The 24,157-nt window shown below is 41.7% G+C and overlaps 1 protein-coding gene across 1 annotated transcript in view; it reads right to left on the bottom strand.

Moving 5' to 3' along the window:
• Positions 1–1,887: 1,887 nt before the first annotated feature.
• ADIPOR2 (adiponectin receptor 2) overlaps positions 1,888–24,157 on the bottom strand; it is a 38,759-nt gene continuing 16,489 nt past the window's right edge. Inside the window, exons 2-8 of the mRNA XM_088521568.1 lie at positions 20,794–21,030; positions 8,989–9,108; positions 7,026–7,197; positions 6,244–6,430; positions 4,925–5,112; positions 3,779–3,972; positions 1,888–2,326 (exon numbers count right to left, since the gene is read on the bottom strand). Coding sequence (XP_088377694.1) covers positions 2,195–2,326; positions 3,779–3,972; positions 4,925–5,112; positions 6,244–6,430; positions 7,026–7,197; positions 8,989–9,108; positions 20,794–20,958 — 1,158 coding nt within the window. The 5' untranslated portion in view covers positions 20,959–21,030 and the 3' untranslated portion in view covers positions 1,888–2,194. The remainder of the gene's footprint in view (positions 2,327–3,778; positions 3,973–4,924; positions 5,113–6,243; positions 6,431–7,025; positions 7,198–8,988; positions 9,109–20,793; positions 21,031–24,157) is intronic.

Raw genomic sequence — 24,157 nt, 5'->3', positions numbered from 1 at the left:
GTTTTTGTAATAGTTCTGTGCTGTTGGGACCAGGTTACAATCACCCTGCAGGGAGCGAGTGGGACGACCCAGGATGAAACTGCCACTTCTGCTGGTACCGATACGGAGGTATCCCGAATACCTGACGGGCAACATTGCTTCTGATATGTACCATGCTTCGCACAGAGAACAGCGCAGTTCCTGCCAGGCAGCTCTGTACAACTCCGTCAGGGATGCCAGTGCTGAGGAGCCCTCGCACCCAGTTAATACTGCTCTTTATTTCATTTCAGTACCACACAGACTCTCGATGGGCTTCTGGCCTACTGGCCTGCAGCGCAGCGATGCAGCTGAGAACACATCCCTCGAGCCCAGAGCCGCTGCTGCAGCCGCAGCAGCTCTTCCTGCAGCTGCCCTGGCTTTCAACAGCCTTAAACAGATTCCACTCCAGGTGAGGCCGTAATATCCGGCAAATTCTAGGAGGGCATTCTGCTTCTATCTGACTCCATTCGGCAAAGTAACTCCCTGAAAAGCTCAGCGAGATCCAGGGTACTGGAAGATCTTTGCAATCCACATTTTTTTTCCTTGAAGGATGAAAACACGGACTTGCAGGAGTCAAAGAAAAGAAAAAAAAAAAGAAAAAAAAAAAAACACACAAAAACACCCATACCTTTACCTGCTTTGTGAACCAGAGCGTTTTATGAGCTGCTCAGCTCATCTGCAGGAGAGGTAATTGCTCTGAATTTCCAGCGAAACACTGCAAGCAATGGCTGTGCCATAACAAACAGAACGTTCAAGTTTCACTGAACAACTTCAAAGGTTCTCCTTCGGTCTGGCTTCTGACTGGGCTCCAAGGATCGAGCTACATCAATTAAACGAGAAGGGGGTAGGCCTCCCCTTACAGGGGAGGTGTGCCTGCTCCACAGCAATCCAGCTGAACTCTACTTCTAGAGTTAAAGAAATACCATCAACCCCACTGCTAAAGCACAGATGGGAAGCAGACCTAGAAAAAAGGGGGGAAAAAAAAAGGAACCACGTTGGGCCAATCGTGGATTTCTCCCAAGAAGACCCTGCACACCCCCGTGGCGTACGGAGCCTGACACATGAGGTGATGTGCCCGAGGTCTGCAGTAACTGCCACCTCCAAGCCCACAGCTTCTTCCCTCCAGTCCCTCTCCAGGCCGCCTCCGTTTGCCTTCGCGCGCTCGGCTCTGGTGGACGAGCGCGTCGCCGCCGCTGCTCCCGCGCGCCGGGCAGGCCCCAGACGGCAGCCCCGTGCTCAGCGGGGCCGCTGGGGGCACACGGGCACCGACGGAGTCGCTCTGTTCGCCATCCCATCGCGCTCCAGCTCATGCGGTGAGAACCAGAACAACCTTCTGCCGGTTCCGTTATCCAAACCCATCCCGGCCACGCGAGCTTGGAAGGCAGCTGTCCCGCACACCTGGCAGGGCTCCGCTGCACCGTGAGTTACTTGAGCAAATAAACTCGTTAACCCTGCGACCGGAACAACAGGTTAATCCATCCTTCACACCCCTGTGCTCACTTACTGAACCTACTCCAAGTGCTGCTGGGACTCCACATTGTCCATGGCGTGCTGGCCACCGGGAAACATCTGCAGGGACAACATACCTCACTCCTGGGAATTATACCTGGTCCTCCTGCAGTTATTTATTTTGTGCAAAATTGAAACAGTGTGTGGTACTTGGATGTTGCATTCTTTACAAAAACCCTTTCTCCCCCCACCCATTGTTTAAAACATTTATATAAATTTTATTTAAACAGAAAGTTAGAAATCTTATTTACAATTTCTTTTTTTTTCTCCCAAAAGAGCATCTAAAATCAAATCCCAAACCCTCCAAGAGGATATAAATTTAACCTTGATTAAAAAAAAATGAAAAAAATGAAACTGCTAAGCTATCCCTCCCAACATCTACAAATAAATATGGCATTGAACAGAAGCCGATTTGGAAAGGGTCCTCTGTAGCTCAATCTGTAGATCCCAAGAATAAATTAGGGCTTCAAAATTTCCTGGTCTTCAAATTGATTCATTCCATTGCTTGAGGTATAGAATTTATCTTGGTTAGTCAGAATCCCCCATGAAGCTCCATGCTCCATCAGCTGAAACTTGGATTCTTCTTAGGTATTCGTTTTGCTAGCCAGTGTGCCTCGCCCGCGCTCGCGGTGCTGTTTTGGTTACGCTCGTGGGCCGAAGGCTGGTGTTACTGCATGCCCTCTTCCTCCGCGCAGCCTCCTCCGACCGTGAAACGGAACTCCTGGAGGTTCGACACTCCGTGGAAATGCACGAAAGCACCAGCCACTACAAAGACGTGGAACAGCTGGTGGGAGTGGAACTGCGAAAAACAAAACACTGCCGTTCAGCCGGGGAATTCTGGGGTCTAACGATGCCCTGCCTCCTCGCAAGAGCCACACATTCAACTGAGGTATATTATACTGTAACACATAGCAGCACCTCAAGTTGCAAGCTGCAAGGTTATTTAAGCCATGTATTAAGCCTATCCCTCTCTTATCATTAGCAAAAGGAAGCAAATTCACCACACAAGCCTTTCCACGGTCAACATAATCACCTGATCAATCAACAAACGCTACACAAGTGCTACAGCCTATCTTTGGTGAGACACAAAATTTTAGAGCTTTGGCCAGAAGCCTTAAAAAGCAAACTTCTTAAGTGAGTCCCTCCACAGCCACTGGGTACAACACTCACTGGCAGTTTATGATTAGAGGGGCTACGTCACACAGTGAAGGGCAGGAACTCTGCTCTGGTCACAGGCATGAGTTTTATCAAGTAGATTTTCAAAACATTACTTTATTTCTCTGCCACAAGGAGACAGAGCAGAAAGACAACATGATGTTATATTAAAACCCTGAAAGAACCAGATGTTCTGAATGAAAGCTCAGGATGCCAGTGATTATATTCTAGGGGAATATGAGGAGCTACATGACAAAGCATACCCTTGTTTGAGGGACACCAATATGGATAATGAGCTTGAATAAGCTCTGTACGTGTGCAGTGCAGGCTCCATGGGAAGCTTGGACAAAGAGATGGAGGCACAGCACTGCTTTTGGAGCCTCTCAATATCATAACAGGGTTTGGTTAGACCATTTGAATAATAATGCCTCTGGTACCTCCTCACTTGGCAAACTGGTGCTGTGCACAAGCCACTCAGCCCAGGCATCATCCCCGTTTTAAGTCTTTTATAGGTGCCTTAAGCTGCTCTAATGGAAGTAGTACACACTGACATGTTTCCCAAAAACCCAATCCCCTCTAAACTTCAGCCTCATTCCTTGCTATTTCTTTCCCCACGTTCCCTACATATCCCTCTACCCAATCCTCACAACCCTTTTCTTCACCCACACTCACCCACCCCCTACTTGCCCTTCTTCAGGGCCAGAGATCCTTCACTAGGCTCCAGCCAGTATTTTCACTGGACACACAAGATGAGGAGCCAGACAGCAAGGATCCTAGAGAAAGACACTAGAAGCAGCCACAGGCTTTTGCTTCTTGAGGTGACACACCTAAGATCCTGGACACGCAATGTTGCGGAGCCCTCAGTAAAGGCTCCCGCCTACGAGGTTGCCGCATACGCGCGCCGAGGTGAGTCTGCGCGCCGGCGGCTACCTCAGGTGTGGGTCACCGAGGGGGGACACGCATCATCTGGCCCTGGAGAAGCCACAGGGCTGTTGGGCCATTGAAGACCTGGGCTCTCATGGAGCGGTTCAACATGGGCAAGAAGACACCCAAACCTGCTGGTCTGCTCCAAAAGCCGCTCACGTTGTGCACTCACCCAGATATCGCACTTGCCAGGGAAGAACCTCTCCGGGATGCGGGCGGCGTACAGCGCGGCACCGGTGATGTACAGGCAGGCCATGAGCGCCAGCCAGCCTATCTGCCCCATGGTGGCTGCCTTCAGGAGCCCCTCAGAGATGACAAAGTGCAGGGTGGGGATAACCCCACTAAGACCCAGACCTAGAAATACTCCTAGGAGGTTAAAAAAGAAAAAAAAAAAGTGGGAGAGTCAGGTTTGAACACAGTGTCAATAAAAGGACAAAAAAGAACAAAATAAATCAATGAAGGGCTCAGTGTTTGCCAAAGTAGCAGAAAGGTCACAACTGTTGACACTGGAAGTCCTCAGGATAGTTTTAATGGAAAGTAGGCTAAAAAATACAGAGTTCCTTGATATACTATAAGTTACTTGATTAAACATTCCTGCAGACACTGAAATATTTCCTCTGATGACTGTATGGGCCGGCTTTGATATACATAGAACTAGTTACAGTTCTTGGACTGTAGAGGGCACTGAGAATACACAAACTATGTCACGCTTTACCATAACCCCTCAGGATCAAGCCAACAAGGAGTAACAAGGAGATTTACCATTATAGCGCACAAGCAATCACCAGAAACAAGAGTGGCATCTCAGGCTCACCTGCCCTATATGAGAATATGGTTTATTCATTTAGATTTGAGCAAAATTTATTTTGGGACCTTTGATCGTGTGAGTATAAAAGTTGGGCTCTGTCTCAAACATGTATTTTCTTTAGACATATTCAGATTAATTCAATCACTCAGATGATTTGCTAATGTCTCAGCAACACCAAGTAAAAATACACCAAGCAAACCAGGCACTTTTCTAGAGAGCATATTTGCTCAATAGTGCCAGAAATACCTTGTACTATCTTTCCTATTACATGTGCCACTGACTGTTTCAGAAATGAGCATCCAGGACTTGTGCTAGTGGTTATTTGTGTGTGCATCCAGGAGGCTATAATCAATGCTCAAAGAACACCCATCGAGCTCCCAAACCAAGAATTGTTCTTGAATCCAAAATGATCTGTAAGATTATGCACTCTCCCCCACACTGTCTTTTCAGATGATAAATAGGAAGGATGGAAGACAGTCAAGAAGCAAAACAATTAACTTCAGGTCTTACCTGCCCTTACACCCCGGTATTGAGGGGTTGCAAACATGTCCCACTGTGAGACAATTATGGCTGCAATGCCCAGGACACAAATCACAATCAAGTAGATGAAGCAAGGCTGTGGGTTGCAATAGAAGGAGTAGTACAGCCACGGTACAAAGCTGCCCATAATGAGAAGTGCAATGCCAGAATAATCCAGCCTAGAGTGGAATAAAAAAAATCAATTTGATTTAAAATATGAAACTTGAGAAGTTTTCATGCCAACACTTGTCTGGTACTTACAGCAAGGGCCTGTTTATCTGCAAAATGAAGTTATTCTCACTATCAAAACTTATTCCCCGACTGCAGCTTTCAGCCAATTCCTTACTACAGCAATGCATTACCTTGATAGGCCTTGATGGTAAGGCCGTTTAGGACAGTCATCAGCAAGAATATATAGCAGCCTTTAGATCCAGACCATTTGAAGGAACCTCAGATTAACCTTTGGATGAGGATATGGTGCTTGAGCACACAAAAGGCACACAGCATGTTATGAGAGAACAGCCAACAAAAACACTTTTGTGTCTGACAAGTATGTGTTAGGAAGGCATCATCTTAAGTGACCACTGGGGAATAACATCACAATTTTTCAGCAGAGCTGTTTTTCCTAGACACCAATGAATTAAAAAAAAAATCTTACAGCCACTGCTTTTTTTGCCACTCCATGGCAAAATGCTCCTGCAAGAAAAGATGAAGCTAAGTCTTCAGTAGAGGATTTTAATTCCTGAGTTATTTTGGAAATGGTCTTGCAGGTTTCACAAACCTAGGTTTAGTAGTCTTGGGAAATACAAGGTATAAATAGAAGGTATATAGCATCTATCCAAAGCAGAATGCTTGGTAAAACAATGACAACAACAACAAGAACAAAAAACTTAAAATTTTAAGACTGGAAAAAGGACATCTTGAAACACGTGCTGAAGCTGTCTTATGTAATAAAAGTTAAGACTTGAAGTTACCCAAAATAATTTGAAATGACAGAAGTGACAGTCACATTAATAATTCAAAGCCCTGTAACTAAGCTGTAGGTATATTACTTACAGCAGTAATATATATGCACATGCCTGCCAAACAGTGGTAAAAAAAAAGTTTCATGACTAAAATAGCAGCACAAAAACAACCTTGCTGCAACAAACAATGACCAGAAAAGCTGCACTGAATCTTCATGCAGTTCTGTTCCACCAGACGTGCAATCACATAGTGAAGAACTCGCACACTGTGGCTCCAGGCCAGAGTCCCAGCTCTGTCTTCCCAAGTGTTTCCGATGTGAGCTACCCTGTCCCCTAGACACTTACTTGGAGAAGAGCCGAGAAACACCTTCTGAGTGGCAATAAACGGTGTGGAAGAGCCATGAGAAAGAGAGGCAAAGGATGGCTCCCAGAAAGAACAATCCAACCACCACTTTCTCCTGCACAGGTGCTACAAAGGACATGTTTGGCCGGAACATGTAGAAGATTCCCAGACACAGGAAGAACACACATCCTGAATAACAATAAGGTAGAAACGTGTCAAGTTCATGCAAGCTGAAAGCTTCCTTTCCCCCACCTCAAAAGAAAAAAAAAAGAGTATGGCAGTTCTAAACACTGCAATTGCATGACAATTAATGGCATTCAAAGCACTGCTTTGCCTCATTTAGGCAACCACATTTCTGGGTCAGACTGAAGCAATACAGACCCACATGGAGTCTGTATTTTTACTTATTTTGCAAGATACTTATTGCAAAATGCAAAAGCAGTAGGACATAGGTCTTTTTTTGAAGCTCAAAGAAACCTCTTTTCAAAGTTACTTGTAGGCTGAAAAAGCATTTAAACAAGTTGCAAGATAGGTGTGTACCTGTGGCCAAAAATGTGCATTCAGTAAACATCAACAGCACTTTGGAAGAGAGACTATCTATTTGTATTTTATTAACCATAATGTTGAATGTCACAAAGCCTCATTCAGCCTCTACAGAAGATAATTTCAGGTTTCTCTAACAGGTTACTAATGGAAGGGTAATGCTCACTACCTTCTACTCCTTCCTATCTTGCTCTCAAAAAGCACAGTGAGACCTATAACCATTAAAGCAAATTGGAAATACCTAGAAGATGCGTCCAGATGTTACCAGTCTCTGTGTGTATTCTGAAGATGCTCTTGAAACAAGCCCGGAAGGAAGGCATGGGTGGTCTGTGCCCATGCAACAAGTAGTCGTTATCCTTCAGCCAGTCGGGCAGAACATCGTGAGGAATGACTCTCCATCGGCCCTCCCACACCTGGAGGTTAAGAAGGGTTTGGTTAAATGCAGACAGTCGAGCTCCATTGAGTATGGCAAAAATGAGACAACTCAAATTAGTAGAACTGATAAGTTAACAAGTGAGTGCAGTGAAGAGAGAAATAGGTCAATGCAACATTTCTGTAAAAAGCCTTTACACCTGAAATATGAAGTCAGGTCATTCTTCCTGATTCAACTCAGTGTTTCATTATGGATTTGAGCTGCACCGAAAAAAATACTTCAACATCTCATTTAAATGGGAAAGTTATCGGACTTTTTCCTGCTTAATGAAGGGAAAACATCTAATCTAATGAAGGATTGCACATTCTGCTGTATATATTTTCACAGATCTCCCCTTTCATTTAATCGAAGAAAGTAGCCTATACCTAGCCTACCTATGAGCAATAATTTAGGCTAGAAAGCATGAATGGACAAGAGAATCCAGTGAGAAGTGTCCCCAGTCTTATCCAGGTTGGAGAAGGAATGGAAAAAAAAAAAAAAAAAAGACTCCCACATTCCAAGAACAAGTAATTGCAAAATTAGTTAAAGCAACAGATCCAAGACTCTCCCAGTTTTGCTGGATTTCTTCTTAAAGGAGAGAGAGAGAGAACGAATGCACACGTATGCAGCTGATTCCAAATGAAAAAGTGTGCACAGCTGTGCTCAGCACTGCTTCAGTGACAGAAGATACATGTAATCTTCAGTTGGGCTTCAGAAGCAGAGGGGCATCAGAGAATGCTTTATGTACCGGGGTGGTTTCTGCAATGTTCCTCGGATTTGCCGTCTGGCTAGTAATACAGGAGCCAGCCTGAAGAATCCTGCAACACTAAGTTTAGAGACTGCATTCTTATTTCAGTTTCAACATCAAGAGGCCACAGTGTTTTTAGTCAGTTCTGCTCAATATTTCCCAGAAGATTAACAAAACTAAGCAGAATTACCATCCCAGCTGAAGACAGGATGCTCCCAAACCAAAAATATACCCAACAAAAGAATTAACTTGTTTACTTCATGAAAATATATCTGAATTTTGACCAGCAAGAGAAAATTTGTTTTACATAATGCACCCTGCAAACACCTAAAATGGAGAAGAATTCATAGGGAAAAAAACACCACAGAAGAAGCCCTAATACCTAGAACTCCTCTGTAAAAATCAAGCAGTAGCTCACAAAGCCATGAGCACCAATTGAATGAAGGGGCAAAACTCCCTCGCCAAAAAGAAGGGCGAGAGACCAACATAGACCACGACATCAAAGCATAGCAAAAACTGACCCAAGGTCAGCAATATTTACAAAATTAGCAATGGATTTATTCAAATAAACTTTTTATAGAACCTCCCTCCACCCCCATTTCAGTAATAACTGAAGCTAATCCTACAGTGCACGCAAATGGTGCTGCGAAAGCAAAATGTGAGCAAGTCTGAAGCCGCCTGGGAAAAAGTGGCCTTGTAAATGAAAGTGCCTTCAACCAGAAACGCTAGAGGCACAAATCATTTATGCTGCCTTCTAGCCACTGGTGCCTCTCAGACGCTTATCAGATGCACGATCAGCTTTAGAGTTTCTGCTTCAGTTCGTAACCCCTGTTGCTCCATGCTTTACAGTCTATTCTTTTACAGCTGACTGTAATCTCCCAAAGCTGTAAGGTCAGTGGTTACTACGAGAGATGCCTATTCCACGCGCTTCCCCACACGAGCACTGCAGGGGCTACAAGTTATATAGTCTGCTGGTCATCTGAACTTCCTAAGCAAGGAAATTGCATGGGCAGCTTTTCATTTCTGGTTTTTACACGCTCTTACCTTGCACACGAATTCTTCCATTCTCTCCATAGCATGGTGTGCTTGTAGAAGAGGTGACATACCCATAAACCCTTCATCTTCTTGAGGCGGTTCATTATCGTGGTTATTATCATCAGAACTCTGCAGAGAAAGGGGGAGAAAACATTTTATAGAAAGATGTAGAAAGGCAATGTTTAACATACTAGACCGCCTATTTGAGGTCCTCACAAATATAGAAGTCTTATTCCCTTGTGAGGAAGGGATTCAAAATAATCAGGAAAGATATTAATACTTATTCTACATTCTCAGATATCTAACAAAACTCACATGTCAAAGTATTATACAGTCTGCAGTTGTTTTCCCCAAGTTTAGAAGAAAGCAGTGGTGTGCTGTAAGGTATACTTCATTAGCTTAACCATCTCTATGGATAGATTAATTCCTATTTTATGTTTCAATACCAGTGCCCCTACCTTAATGCCATTTAATGTATTTGGCATTTTAGTATAAGAAAAGGCAAGCCAAGGGCAGGAATCCATTCACCTAGTTATAACCAATTCACTTCAAATTTCAGTTCAAACCTGAAGATCTATTAAATAACACTTCTGTTTACCTCATAATCCAATAAGAGATTTAACTTACAAAGTATTTCATTTTTTTCAGTATTCATTTTTTTTCTATTTAACTTACAAAGTATTTCAAAAGTTAGTACGAGACTTCTTCCAGGTAGAAAGCAGTAAAAAGTATCAGGAAGTTTTAAGCAAAATTCAAAAAAAAAGGAACATCCATATTGCCAAGGCTTATCAAGAGCTATGGAGGGTAGGAGAGAGGGAAAAAAAAAAAAAAAGAGTAGCAGGATTTTCAGCTGATAAATATATCACTAATAAATACATAGGAAATAGTCACTAGGTTTGGCTGTTTTCTACACTATGTTGACTCCCCATTTAATAATACCATGCAAGTAACCTGCATATGATATGTTCTAGCTTTTGAGGGGAAGGAGAGGGGAAGGAGATCCACGTCCAGTTTGCACGAGGCAGAGCGTTGCCAGCAGGAGGTTGAGGGAGGTAGGGGGTGCTTCCCTCCCTCTGCTCAGCCCTGGTGAGGCTACATATGGGGAACTGCATCCAGGCCTGGGCTCCCCAACCCAAGAGGGACATGGGGCCCCTGGAAGGAGTCCACACAGGCTACAAGGTCATGAGGGGACTGGAACACCCCCCTAGAGAGGAAAGGCTGAGAGTGCTTCCCAGACTGAGACTAAGAAAGGATCCTATCAATGTGCTGAAGTTTCTGAAGGTAGGGTGTGAAGAGGATGGGGACAGACAGAGGATGGGGTGGGATGCAAGGGACACAAATTGAACCATAGGAAGTTCCATCTGAACATGAGAAAAAAACTTTTTTACTGTGAGGGTGACTGAGCACTGGCACACGTTGCTGCGAGAAGTTGTGGAGACTCCCTCCTCACAGATATTCAAAAGCTGCCTGGGCCCAATCCTGGGCAACGTGCTTCAGGTGGCCCTGCTTGAGCAGGGAGATTGCACTAGATGTTCTGCAGAGGTCCCTTCCAACCTCAACCATTCTGTGATGCAGGGGGAAAGGAGTGAATGTGCCCACTTTGCTACCATCGGTGCCTCTAAAAAACCTCAGCTTCCAAGGTAAACGAGTTTGAAGAAGCTAGAGAGGAGAAAATCTTCTGCACCCTTCAAGTTTGATGTAAATCACCACATACCTCATGACCAAGCCAAGAAAACACCACAGTCCATTTTCAGACTGGCCTCCTCCATACCACAAGCCATGACACTTTTCTCCCTCCTATTCCCATATCAAGAATAACAACTTGATATCAAGACAAATTATCGGTAATTCAGTCTATAATGATTCAGAATCTAATATATAAATTAATATCATCCTCTGAGTTTTGTATCAGAAATCAGATCTTGCTACACGTGTTCTGTGTTTAAGGTCTCTCCTGAGGAATAAGGCCTTGATGACTATTTCCATCAGTAAGTTATCTGAACAAGCTTTTAAGTGTGCCTTTTTTTTTTTTTTTTTTTGATAAAACGAAACCTCAATTTTCCAGTCAACTATCTTCATAGACCTGCAGTCTTTATTTTCTTTTGAGAGGGAGGAACGACTGGCTAATGCCTATTTACACATCCATGGGTTGTTACAGGAGCTCCCTATAACTTCAGCCTTGGAAGAGGTCCCCTTGCATCACAGTTCTATTGAGAAAGGCATCAGGCAACACAGATACGCTAATGGTTTTAACATCCTTTTAATATACATGCATGTCCTCTTGGACCAGAAAGTATGCTAAACATTTATATTAAGGTTTTTTCTTTTCCTTTTTTTTTTTTTTTATAAATTCTCACCCAGGAAAATTTAATGATGTTATTTCCCCCAGTATCAATTTTACTAGCTGCTAAAGGATCTCTACTTTAGGATTCTCAGTTTTCAGCATTATTTATAATTCACTCAAGGTCTGGATGAGACACTCATCACAAGCTCACTTGCAAATCAAAGCAATCTTCAGTTGCTCCTAAGTTCCTGATGCAAGATGCACTGCTCTGCATCCCCCAGCATCACCCAAGGCCAAGCTGGATGGGGCAGTGATTCTACCCCCATCAGCTTTTGAAACTGGGTAATGGAAGGCAGGGGGGAAAGAGTCCTTCACTGACTCAAAGCTGGCATTCATTGTAGTCTGCCCAGCAACTCAATGCCAAGAAACAACCATTTCCCTTTCCCCACATACTCCTATTTCTAGAATGATGGGAAGGCTTAATTTGAACTGACCATGGGCCTCTGGGAGCGCTGCTATTTATGAGCTAGTCTGAAATGTTTGCATTTTGGCAAAGTGCCTGCAAACAAATCATTACTGAGCTTCTTTTAGCGATAAAAGGAATTTGTATCATATATACAGTCCAGATTACTGCCAGAAAATGGAACTGATTTTACTATTTCCTTCCTGCTATTAAGCTGCAAAATTAGCATTCAAGGAAAAAACCCAAGTTCCTGCTAGGGAGGAAAAATGAGGTCCACAGTGAAACATCTGTCCTTTCTCAACAACTTTGACTCTGATATCCCGTTAAAGAACGGCAATCTATGTCCGCTGGAATCTGGAAATATATAGTTGGAGTGCAACACCAATGCCATTTTTCATTTAGAAATCTGAAGGAGTCTGTTGACCCTCATATTCTTCAGACAATGACTGAGGGGAAAAAAACAGCTTTCACTTTTCTGTTCAGAAGGCATAATGCCACCGTAAAGCTTCCACTGTCACAAGTAATTTGCCTATCTTAGGGCTGCCATATTCTTTCTTCTTTGGTTGACTGCACCAGGAATTCAAAAATCCTTCCTTCCAGAATGTAACAACATAAGTAACCATGGGCTACTTTCAACTCTTTCTAAATTCTGGATTCACTTTCAACTCTTTCTAAATTCTGTCCGTTTTGGGGAAATGAAGAGGAAATAACTCCACTTGTGTATGACGGTGCGGGAAATGAGAACCCAGAACAAAACTCAATACTCCTACTTTAAATGCAGTATCCTATATCCTGAACCAAGTACTTCCAGAAGTAGTTTTTGCCTTTGTACTTTCTAGATTGTTGGCTCAAAAGATTTCCACTCAAGTAATATTTCAGATGCTCTTTTGTATTGTTTAATCTTCCTCCATCTAAAACTCTGAATAAATAATTCAGAGAAGTCCTTAGGGCATTTAGAAATAATTGATTTGCAAAGGAAAACTCTTTCACTTGCAGCAGATTTAGATCATCATCTGCCATTCTTCTGCTGTACATATGTAGCGATACCTAGATTCAGTCTGTCACACAAGAAATTATGGCTCCTTCCTACCTATACCTTAGAGGGGCTCAATAACTAATCCTGGGGAAACTTAATCCTTCCAATTTTCAACTTAGCACCTTTGCAGATTCATAAAATGTGAAAACTCCCAAACAGCACCGATACCTAATGATCTGTACACTATGGAGCAGAGGTATAAATGCATTCTGAATTAAACAATCATAACAGTAAATAAACTAAACTTGAAGGACAAGTAACCATAACTGAAGAGAGTTCTGTTTCAAATACCTGCATTTTATTTTGAAAAGATTTTCATATGTTTTTGTGTTAGTAACGATGGACAAGAAGATACAGGAAAGCAAGCAGGATTTAGTTTTACAGTAGGCAATACACTTCCAGGGACAATTCGTGTTTTAAACAGGAATTTTGGAGAATGTAGATGAAAAAGGCTCAGGGCTAAAGCCACAACTTAGAACAGTGGAGCAAACAAGAGCAAGAGGCTTTTCTGCAAGAGCCCAACTGCACACCATCCTACACATTCTGGTGTTAGCAAGTTTATTTCAACATTCAAGTCTCATCCTGTGGCAATGGTACAACAGGCATAAAATGTGGCTGTATTAAATACAAAAATTGTGTCTGAATGTCATCCAATCACATAGAGAAAGAACTTGTGACAAACAACAAAAGTACCACAAAACTTGCTCTAGTAAAATCAATATACTTGTCTACTGCAACAGCTTCTCCTTCTCGGACAGGTTAACAATTTCTTTACGCTCGCTTCCAGAGCTGTTAGCAGGTATACTGATTATTAATGCAGTTACTGTGGAAAAGCCTGCCAGAAGTCAAGCCACAAGAGCAGAGTAAGATTTCGGAAACTGCTTGCTTCTGAGAAAGTTGCATTCTTTGGATTTCAGCTCCTTGAAGTAAGTTTAAAGGTTTAGAGAAAGCTTACTTGGAGTTTGCACACATTTATGATCTTAGAGAGGCAACAAACAAGCTGTTGCTCATTGATTTAGCCTGCAATTTCACCGGAAAATGTTCATTTACCTCTGTGGTACTCATTACAATTTGCAAACTGAAAGAGAAGTCATACTTGAATGAAGCAGCTTATCAAGCTTACTTGACCAAAAGTAGCCCTGTCTCCCTCATCCCTCTCTTCTGCCACACTGCTGCTGGCACTCTGACCCCTGGATTGATTAGCTGATCTGGCTGCAGTTTCTTATGTTTTTGCTGCCTCAGCTTCCCTTTAAGTAGAATTAAGTCGAATCAAGTTGAATCAGATCACCAAGAGATTTAAAGAGCTCAAGCTGGTGTAACAGAAATAAAAGGAGCATCAGTGCTCATTTTATTGAGCTCTGCTGTAGACTACTTTCTGCGGACCACTTTCAAGAGCAAGTTTCCTTTTGGTGCAAATCAGGTGGATGCCAAATGACCTCTAGCCTCCTTTTTATAGGTTAGCCAGCCAGAAAGGAGCCTAAGAATCCTAGCAGGAATGAATTAAGGTAAGAAACTAACACACACTTCCATAGGCTACTGTATTGTCAAAACCTTCAGTGCCTTTCAGGACTGCTCTTTCAGAAGTTGCAGAGTGTCCATTGGTGGTATGTATCATATTCGAAGCAGAACCAAAAGTACTAGTGTTACTAGTTAACACATGCAACTCCAAGTTATCTAAACTCAGGAAGAGGCAGAAATTGTCCATGATTAGGCTCCTTTGTGGGCAAAATCACGACTGAGTTACTAACTTATAGAATGCATACTTACATAGTATGAATTTCTGGAGTTGGCAAAAAAAAAAAAAAAAAAAAAAAAAAAGTACCTCAAAGCTTGACTTTTTGTGATGCCAAATCACTATCACTATGTCACTAATGCCTATCACAGGAATTTTTAAAATGGAATCAGCAGAATCATGCTTTGAAGTGCTCACTGCTCCCTTCAGCTGTTGACAGAAGTTCTCTCATTCTCTTCTTGATCCATGTCCAGCAAGAACTTTGCCTCAGTATGAAAACAGCTTTGTATCATGAGCAAGACTGTTCAGAAAAAGGTAATGTCTTTATTAAACCTGAGACATAAGACACTACACAACTCAGTATTATATACAATTCTCCTATTTTAAAATAAAAGTTAGAAAACATATGTTGCTTCATTTACAATACCACTGTTATCCCGTATATTAAACTGAAGTCACAAAGTCTAGACATGAATTTGGAGTTTTTGCTCTGTTTATCTTGATCACATCAGATGAATGATTAACAGTGTTTAACATGACATTCAAGTCATTTAATGTTTCTTGGGGCTGCCTGCCAGATCCAGAAACCCGAGAGCATTCAACAAAATGGCCAAGATATGTTCAAGACTGTAACAGAAAAATGCTACTTTTCTATTCCCAGCTCTGTAACATCCTTTTCACCTAGCCAGATTGCTTTTTACAGCAACTTCAGTGTGCCCATTCTGTCAACTGACCTTTTACCAACTAGTCTTTCGTAAAGGGAAAGGAGAAACAGGCAGTGCCATGCTGTTTCTGCCAAAAGCTTGGGGCACATTTTTCAGAATTTCTTCAGCTTATGTTCTTTGGATTACAAGTAATCAACTGGAAAAGCACAGCACCTAAAGACTTTCCCTGACTTTCCTTAACTCTTGTACATACCAAGTTACTTTAGAGCAGCTTTGCTATTTAGAAGTTACATTCTCTCTGTAACAGGGCTGTAAATAGACACCACAGTTGCCAAGACGCTAACTACATCCATCCTCTAAGCATAAAGGTGCACAAGGCTGTTTTTGCTGTCACGGGACCAAAAAAAGAAAAAAAATAGTGGTCGTCTTAGTGGTGTGCCAAAGAGCCTTGCAGCCTACTGGTCAAAATGTTAAGTGCTTTAAGGTTCCTGGAGTTTAGTATTTTTCCTTTGTAGGTCACCTTCTTAGAAAAGCTACACTCCATTTAATACAGCACTTGGAAGCAATTTTATGCAACTGGCTATGGGTGATTGCTTGCTGGCACTCATTAAAGAAACAAGCGCTAATATTCAACATTTGTTTAGCAAACAGTCATAGGAAAGTCACATTTTGGCTTCTGCAATTTCCTTAATAGACACTTATTAAAACTAGCTGCGTTATTGTAAGTCTTCAGCCGAAAGGGGTTTGTGGAATCTGAGCTGTAGCAACTAGTGATTTTCTGTCAATGTTCAGTACTTGATAAAGACCAAAGGCCTCAGTGCCCTGTCTGGAGAAAGGCCCTTAAAAGCCATATCTGCCATGGAAGACTTTCACATGCCATCTTCTGTTATTGTTAATCCTGACAGTAGAAAACAAAACAAGTTATGGACTTGGAGAAGTCAGTTCTTACATATATGCCAAAAAAAAAAAAAAGAGAGAGAGAGACAGACACAGAAAATAAGCATACTGCTGAACTCCACAAAAAAGCATAGTTGGGCATTTTAAAAGAGTTGCTGGAGGAAGATGGAAGTTAATCCATCAGTATCACCCTACATCACCCCACCTGAAAGGCTGCCACTCCCTTCCTTTTACTGCCCAAATCGTGCGGATATGATCTCCGTAAGAACGACAGAAAAGCATGCAGAACCTAACCTTTGTCCAGAAAAACAGCTGGACTACTGAATTTTACACAAAACCACACCCTCCCTCTCTGGCTTCAGTACACAGCACAGCTAGGAATGGTTGCAAAACCAGCTGACAGGGAACAAACTCTGAGTCCCAACGCATGCCCTCTTGCCTGGTTTCCAGGCTTTGGAGACAGTCAAACCCAGCTGCAGCTCAAGAAGTTTGCAGCTTTCTTGGAGAAAACTTTCTGGGAGACAGGTCAGAGACACAGGCCTTTCCCACATTACCAGACTTCCAGGTGGAAGATCATCTACTCATGCTTGACTAGGTCACCAAGCTCTTTCTCTTTTGCAGACATTCAAGATCTAAAAGCCTGTTAATAAACTGGGCACATTAGCATGTTTGTCAGCTAAGGATGGCAGCAACTGAAGCCTGTCGAGCCTGGAAACCATCTCCACAGACGCATCATGTGTATTCACACTGTTTAAACAGGAATACTCAGATATACCATTCTGTGTATCCACAAATGCTTTCCGTGCAAGAAAAGGCATATTATAGGGAAAGATAAGCACTTGCTCCAGCAATTAGTAATCTGAGAACAAATATGCATTACTTCCAGTGCCTAGAACAGCAAATGAAGGAGAAATTCTGACATTAAGATTTTTTGACCTGAAAAAAAAAAAGGCCAATTTCTCGTGCTTTCAAAGAAATGACATTATTTCCCAAGAACTGCAAGAAACAGAGGAATTAAGAGTAGATATGAAAATCCAGGCAGCAAGAAAACATGTCTAGGAAAAGTAAACATGTTTTGGTGAGACCTCAAATTTCATTATGCCAGGCCTCTCCCACACCCACTCCTAAGGCAATCTCAGCCAACAAAACCTATAATGCAGGAGGAAAGCAAATGCAGAGGCTTTTTTTTTTAAAAAAAAAAAAAAAAAAAAAAAAGGTTCAACTACCATTAGTAAAATGTTAGGTGGAACAAAGCTTAATGGTTTCAAATTTGGCAAAAACTTGTAAGTAGATCTAAAAAAGAAAAAAGAAAAGTTACAAGACAGTGAAAATTCCCAAGTATTAGCTCCAGGGAGTCTACTTTCTAACTTAAATGTCAAGCTTTGACCTGTAAGACTTCAACTGGGTATTTTTCATTCAAATAACATCCACCATAGAGTGAAGTTAAGCGCTCCACAAGTTTACATGCACATTTGTGAAAGCTGTCTTTGTAGTCCCTACAGATAATACATGCACTGTTCTGTAACAGCAAAAGCTTTGAGCAAGTTCTGTGATCCCAGCTAAGAATCCTCAGTGATATACTCACCTGCCAATTACTCTTAATGTTTTCTTTTACATCTGAAATCCTGCAACCTCCTTCAAGTTATTTTGGTATTTATGTCCTGAAAAGTCACTCTAGCTGCATGCAAGTATCAGGATGTTTGCAGAGGTCAGATTCCACCTGAAGTGAAAGTCCACGCCCCAGGAGAAGTGACCTAGCTGAATACTTGCCAAGGCTGCTTCTATCCACTCAGATGACTGGAGAGCTATATGTGCCTCTCCCCAGGCCCTACAGATTATCAAATCCTTCAGATCAACAGGCCTCACTTCATGGGGGCTTTTCTGTGCCACACAAGACAACTGCACTGTGCAGCTCAACTTTAAGAAAGGAAACACAATTCAAGAACATGAGTCTGATGGTTGGAATAAAGGCAAAGAAAATGGTTCTTTGTTCACCTCCTGTCACTGTGAGATTGAAGTAAAAAAGAAGAGAGTCAAGCACAGGTTTTTAGAGCAGCATAAAGAGCCCCATTCATCAGGTTATAAAAAGTCACATGCATTTGCTTGTGTCAGCTTAACAAAGCCACAGTAAGAGGGATTTCTTTAGAAGTCATGACACTGCCTGAAATACAAAAGCAGTTGAGACATGAAAACACTAGATAAAAAATGAGAAAAGATGCTGTCATGAAGGCCAGACAATCCAGCACGCTACAGAGGAGCACTTGCTTAAAAGTGTTTTCCAGCACATAATACATGTAACAGAAAAAAAAGTTGCAGAAAGGAAAAGATTATGCAATGTGTCCAATCCTCTTCCCACCACCAGATCAGACAGGTTGCTCCTACAAGAGGCACAGAAAGTCAATACACAAGTAGACAGAGGAAAGGGAATCTCATGAAGGAAGGTTTGGGGCAGTTTTGATGCACTAAACAACCCACCACCACACACACACTGTAAGGATATAAAGATGCTAGTACGAACAAGTATTTGGGTGAAGGCACCAGGAAAAGAGAGTAATGCAATTTTCTCACTGTACAAAAACATAAGCTTTCACACTAATGCCTCGAGTCTTAAGCCCAGTATGTTTTATGAAAATATCATAACCATTAGGATACCTAAACATTATGATGTTCAAGAATGTCAATACCATTAGCATGTCATAAGTAGAAGCATCCAAAAGCTTAGGCTATCATGGATGTTCCAATGAAGACATTGTACTTATTCAATTTGCTTCTCCAACATACATATTCCTGGGTTGTTACTTTTTGCTTTAAAGAAATTGCATTTGACTAATAAGGTACTAATATAGCGGGCACGACTTAAATCCTTTTATAAGGTCATATTTAGCCAATATGCCTGGGAACTATTACCATCTACAGAACAGCAATAATCTTGTGTTACTCTTAGCTAATAAGAGCCTTTTCAAGGCAGAAAGAGGCTTTTGCGCTAAAGTCATTTCCACGAAGACTGTTTCAGATAGTCATAATATACAGTTGAGCACAAAGCAAAGACTAGTGTGCATGTCAATATATTTGAATAACAGCTGTGCTTATACAAGACAAAGGAAGACATGTCACATAATGCGTTTTTCAGATTATTTAGAATACTGCAGTATGGCACAAAACAGAGTCATTTGGCAACCTAACATTAGCGTGTTTGACAGTAGAGAGTCTGGGGATGCTCCATCTGAGGCATCGAGCACTCATTGTCTTAAAGAGGGGGGACACTGATACCATAGTATTCAAACAAGCAAATATGCAGAGGACACAGGAGTAAAGATTAGGCAAAAAAAGGTCAAGGAAATAGGAAGTCACAGGAAGCAGAGAAAGTCCTTTAAAACATACGACAAAGACATTGGATTAAATGTGCATACGTATAACCTATCTGCTAGTGCTACTCAAATTTCTCCCTGCCTTCAGTAGATTCAGCCACTAACACTTCGCACACATTATACACATACTCTATGACTTGCCCTATAATGCAGAGAAAGGCTTAATACACTTGATGTTATTAGGATGCTGAGAAGGTACTGTAGAAGTTCACAGCCACATACAACTTGCATCAACTAGGCTTCTTAGCCACAAATACCTGCTCTGACTTCTGATTACAAAGAGCCCCAGTAAGGGCTCACACTATTAAAGTTTAGAGAGTCTAGTAAAGGTTTTTATGTTAGCTGTGGATCCGTGCACGCAGCTGTGGGTCCGTCACAAAATCTGTGACAAATGAAGTTATAGCAACAGTCCTACTCTCAGCATTGAGGGCAATGCTACAGAGCATCATCATGTCTTTGGTGCTGGCTAAAAACACGGAGCTGTTTAACTAAGCTGATACAGCAAACTCATTAAGCCATAATAAACATAACAGTGACTCTAAACTCAATGCCTATTCCACTTAACTGTGCTGATATGCATCTGTGAATATCCTGGTAGAAGCACTAATTACAGTTCTGAACTCCAACCAGAGGGTACTTTTGTCCAATGCTTGGACACTACCACTACCTTCGTACAACACCTCATTAAGCTGTGGAATGCCTTTCCGCAGGATACTGTGGTTGCTGAAGTTTACCAAGGCTCATGCAGCAAAAATTCAGAAACAGTGCCACGAGCTCAGGAAATCTTTGACCACCAATTGCTAAAGGCTGGCAGAGATCCCAGGGAAGTAACACAACATGCTGCCCGACTAAGTCTGCTACTGGGTAAAATGTCACAGATAGGACATTGAGCAGGGTGATCTTTGGCCTAACCCAGTGTGACCATTCTTCTGATAGGAATGTTCAAAAACAGATTTTTCTCTTCTGCTCTCCCAGAGAATAGCAACCAGCCAAGCTTCAGATTATATTCAAGCCACAGTCAGTGGATTTTCTCCTTGCACTTACACCTAATAGGCAGCTAGAGCAGGAAAAAAAAAAAAAAAAAAAAAACACCTTGATATGAACACTGCCTCCACAGTAAATAATGACATGATATAAGACAAACTGTATTGCTTTATGGAGGAAGCAAAACACTAAGCTGGTATCTTACACACATTGTCCAGCCTTGACACCCAGGTTCCCATATAGTCAACTGAATATTTCTGACAGTTTTCTGTTTTTATTACAATTATAGTTTCAAGCTCTTGGTTCACCTTTCTGGAAATTATTTCAAACACTGAAGCACTTAAATTTGCTGGGATAAATGAGTTAACTGATGATCATAACTTACATTTTCCTGGTCAGAAGACAGAGGTGGCTCCACTAGAAGAAGCCTTTGCTCAGAGCTGTCCTCTTCAATGTTTGACTGTGCTTCAGTGCTAGACATGTGTCCTTTCCTGAGCCGTAGACCTGGCTCGGGAGAGCCAGCATTATCGAGTTCCGTTAGTTCATTCATGAGATGCCGGGAGCCTTCTCAAATACTCTTGCTTCCTCTTGAGGCTTTGGCTTGGCTGATAATGCGTTGGCTCTGAAAGATAAACAGTTTATATAACTCAAAGTTTAAAAAAGAAAAAAAAAAAAAGATTACAAGAGTTGGCTGGAAGTATGTCTAAAAGCTACTAAACAGCTTGAACTCACTGTTCAGAAACTGCCAGGATTGTCTTTAATATGCCCAAACTCACACACACCATCCATATAGACTCTTAAAACGGACAATGAATTCTCAGCTCATGCCCACTAATGCTGCTGTTTGCCAACACAGGTTAAACATCCGCCTTTGAAATGTGACAAAGACAGCTCCAGCACAGCAATAAATTCACAAAAGCACTTAAAAAGCATTGTTGCAAATGCTGTGATGTTAATATCACAGCCGTTCTGCAATGCTTATTTTTTTATGGGAACAAGGCTCATTTTGGATAGACTAGGCTAGATTTCACATTAGACAGTGGTATATCTGCAGATGTAGTAGTAAGCAAGGAGAATTCAAGCTACAACAGACTTCAGACAGGTTGCTATGAGGGCAGTTGTACACACAAGGGTTGTTTCCCTTGCTTAGACTAACATGCCCAAAAATACTCCCAGCAATATGTCTGTACCTTTACTTCTAAAGGAAACATGATCAGACAGATTTAATGCCACGTCTCTTGAACGCAGTCACCAAAAATACAGAATTTTCCATCAAAACCATAAACCTTGTTACCTTATGAGAAGAGTAAGTAAATTTTGCGCTTGTAACACCACAAAAGGATTTGGTATAAATTTAACTGAAGATACTAACAATTAAACTTTCAGAAAAATGTCAACCTGTCAATCTGAGCCTTCATCCAAGAGCACTATTGGTTGCCAGCTCCTACTGCACATCACTGTGTGATGGTCACTTCACTACCCAGCCAAGATGTACTCTGACACCTGTGCTCTCCCAAGCCAGAATAACCAGAAAGTCAGACGGAGCCAGGAGGTGGCACTCAGGTGAGACTGCAGAGCGCCTTTGAATCAGAACCTATTCATTTTGTACCAGACACTTCCGATCACCCTACTACTATAGCATTAAGCACTTAAATATGACTAACAAGTCACAGTAAGATCACCCACCTAACAGGTTTTAACTCACAACAGTGCTTAAGTAGATTGGAATCTTAATACCCAATTAAAAAAAGATGCAGATCTTACCCAATATTAAATCTCCACTTTATATTTTTATTCTATCATCCTCCCTTATGGCAATCTTGTAATAAAAGATTACCTCCCAAAAGCCCACAAGTAAAGTACTTGTTCCTTTAATGAATTAACCTCATTTACATACGGTGACTACATGACAATTTTGGGTTCTGTCAAATATGCTACGGCTAAGTTTGCTGCAGCGGTTTTCATGTTACACACCCTCAGCTGCCTGGCAATCTCCAGTGGAGAGAGGTGTTAATGAACAGGTAACCAGACTGTGCAAAACTAAATCACACACGATTTGCCCGAGTTCAGCTCAGCAAACGGCTTTAACCATACAAAGTGGCAGGTTTACAGTACGACAGCAGAGCAGATGGTGTGGCCACCTTTCTGCTAGTTCGGCCACACAGGCACTAGCCTCCACCAGAAGAGTAACATCTAAAATGGTCACAGCTGTTTACTTGGTATTTTACACAAGAGCTGATCAGAACTACCATCCTGTGAGAATTAAGGTAAGGGATTAAAAAGCTATACAAGAAGCTCAATGAAGATGTTAGGTTGAGCAAAAGGATTTTAAGACTAAGAATATTCAGCAAGCAACTGAACAACCGAAACCTTTCAAAATCTTGCCTTTGGCAGCTTGAAAGCAGTCACACTTCTTTCTGCATGGAACATAAAGACTTTGACACACTGGAATTTGGCAAAACTGATCTGAAAAGTATGCAACGAGAACTACCCTTTAAAGTGAAATTTGCAGGGCATCTCATTTTAAAAGGGAATTTACAAAAGCCTAATTTCAGTAAAGGACATGGTGCCCAGTTTGAAGCTGTAGTTATAGCCGAGAAAGAAGGCCAAGTTAGAGAAGCAGCTGTTTGTAAACAGTTATGAATGTACACACACTCATCTGATATACCCATATATGTCTGTTCACATTCTTTTGAACGGGTATGCGATAGTTAATTCCATGGATTGATCAATTTGCATTAGCCATCCTAGCAGCAAGTTTTACTGGTTTTTCTTTCCACCACCTTGAAGCAATAGAGCTGCCCCTGCACACTGCCCTAACTGCCACATTGCCCAAGAGCAGGTCCTTGCATCACCTAAATCCGCGCCATTAACGCCGTGACACACAAGAGCCAAGAGACGGGAGCCAGCATGATGGGCGTAACCGCATTTGGACTCAAACAAGGTCAAAAGACTTGCGAAAGATTTGTGCACAAGAACATGCAAGAACACCAACAAGCTTCTCAAACTTGGCCTTGAAGATGTGACTAGCACTTGTCGCCAAGCAATCACTAAGGTTAAAAAATGTATTTCCACTCAAAGTTATTTTTCATTTAACAGTAGAGATGAACTTCAGATCTCTGCATAAGTAAAAATCGTTGTGCCCTAAATTTACAGGGGATTTGCTCAATGAACTAAGTTTCCATGCTGTCCTTTGTATAGGATCATTTCAGAGCTAAATCTGCTTGCCCTTACTAAGCATACAAAGTGAGCTAGTTGACAGATAATCCAAAGATTTTAGACGCTCTAAGTGGATTGCAACAGCAAGCAATGTGCACCCAAATGTAACAGAAAACTCGTAATAGCCCAAACTCAGGTTTGTGAAAGAAAGGGGAAAGCAAGCAGTACAAAGTCATGAATGGGAAACACAGAGATGGTCTTTACTTGCTGGTTATAGGCTCATAGAAATTTAGGTCACCAAAGGGTTCAAACACTGAGCTTGACCTTCTTGCTAATACATGAAGTCTACACATGCTCCGTAGTATCTGACCCAAATAACAACTGATCAGAAGATCACACCTGAAATAGAGGCCTATTGCCCGTTCTCTCTCTAAAACTATGAGATAATGAATCCAATGCTGGAAATTTGAAAGGTATAGAATGCTTGTGTTTCGGAAAAGATTGCTTCACATCTCAGTTAAATTATAAATCTTAAGTTTAAAGCCTTCAACTTTTTTTGCAGGATGGAACAACTGAAAGTTTCATTTAAG

The sequence above is a fragment of the Tinamus guttatus genome, unplaced genomic scaffold (genome assembly GCF_059628265.1).
Source record: "Tinamus guttatus ecotype Peru unplaced genomic scaffold, ASM5962826v1 Tinamus_guttatus_pri_ptg000125l, whole genome shotgun sequence".
Classification (NCBI taxonomy): Eukaryota; Metazoa; Chordata; class Aves; order Tinamiformes; family Tinamidae; genus Tinamus; species Tinamus guttatus.
The sequence above is the reverse complement of the archived record's forward strand: the minus strand, read 5'-3'. Positions and strand labels throughout refer to the sequence as shown.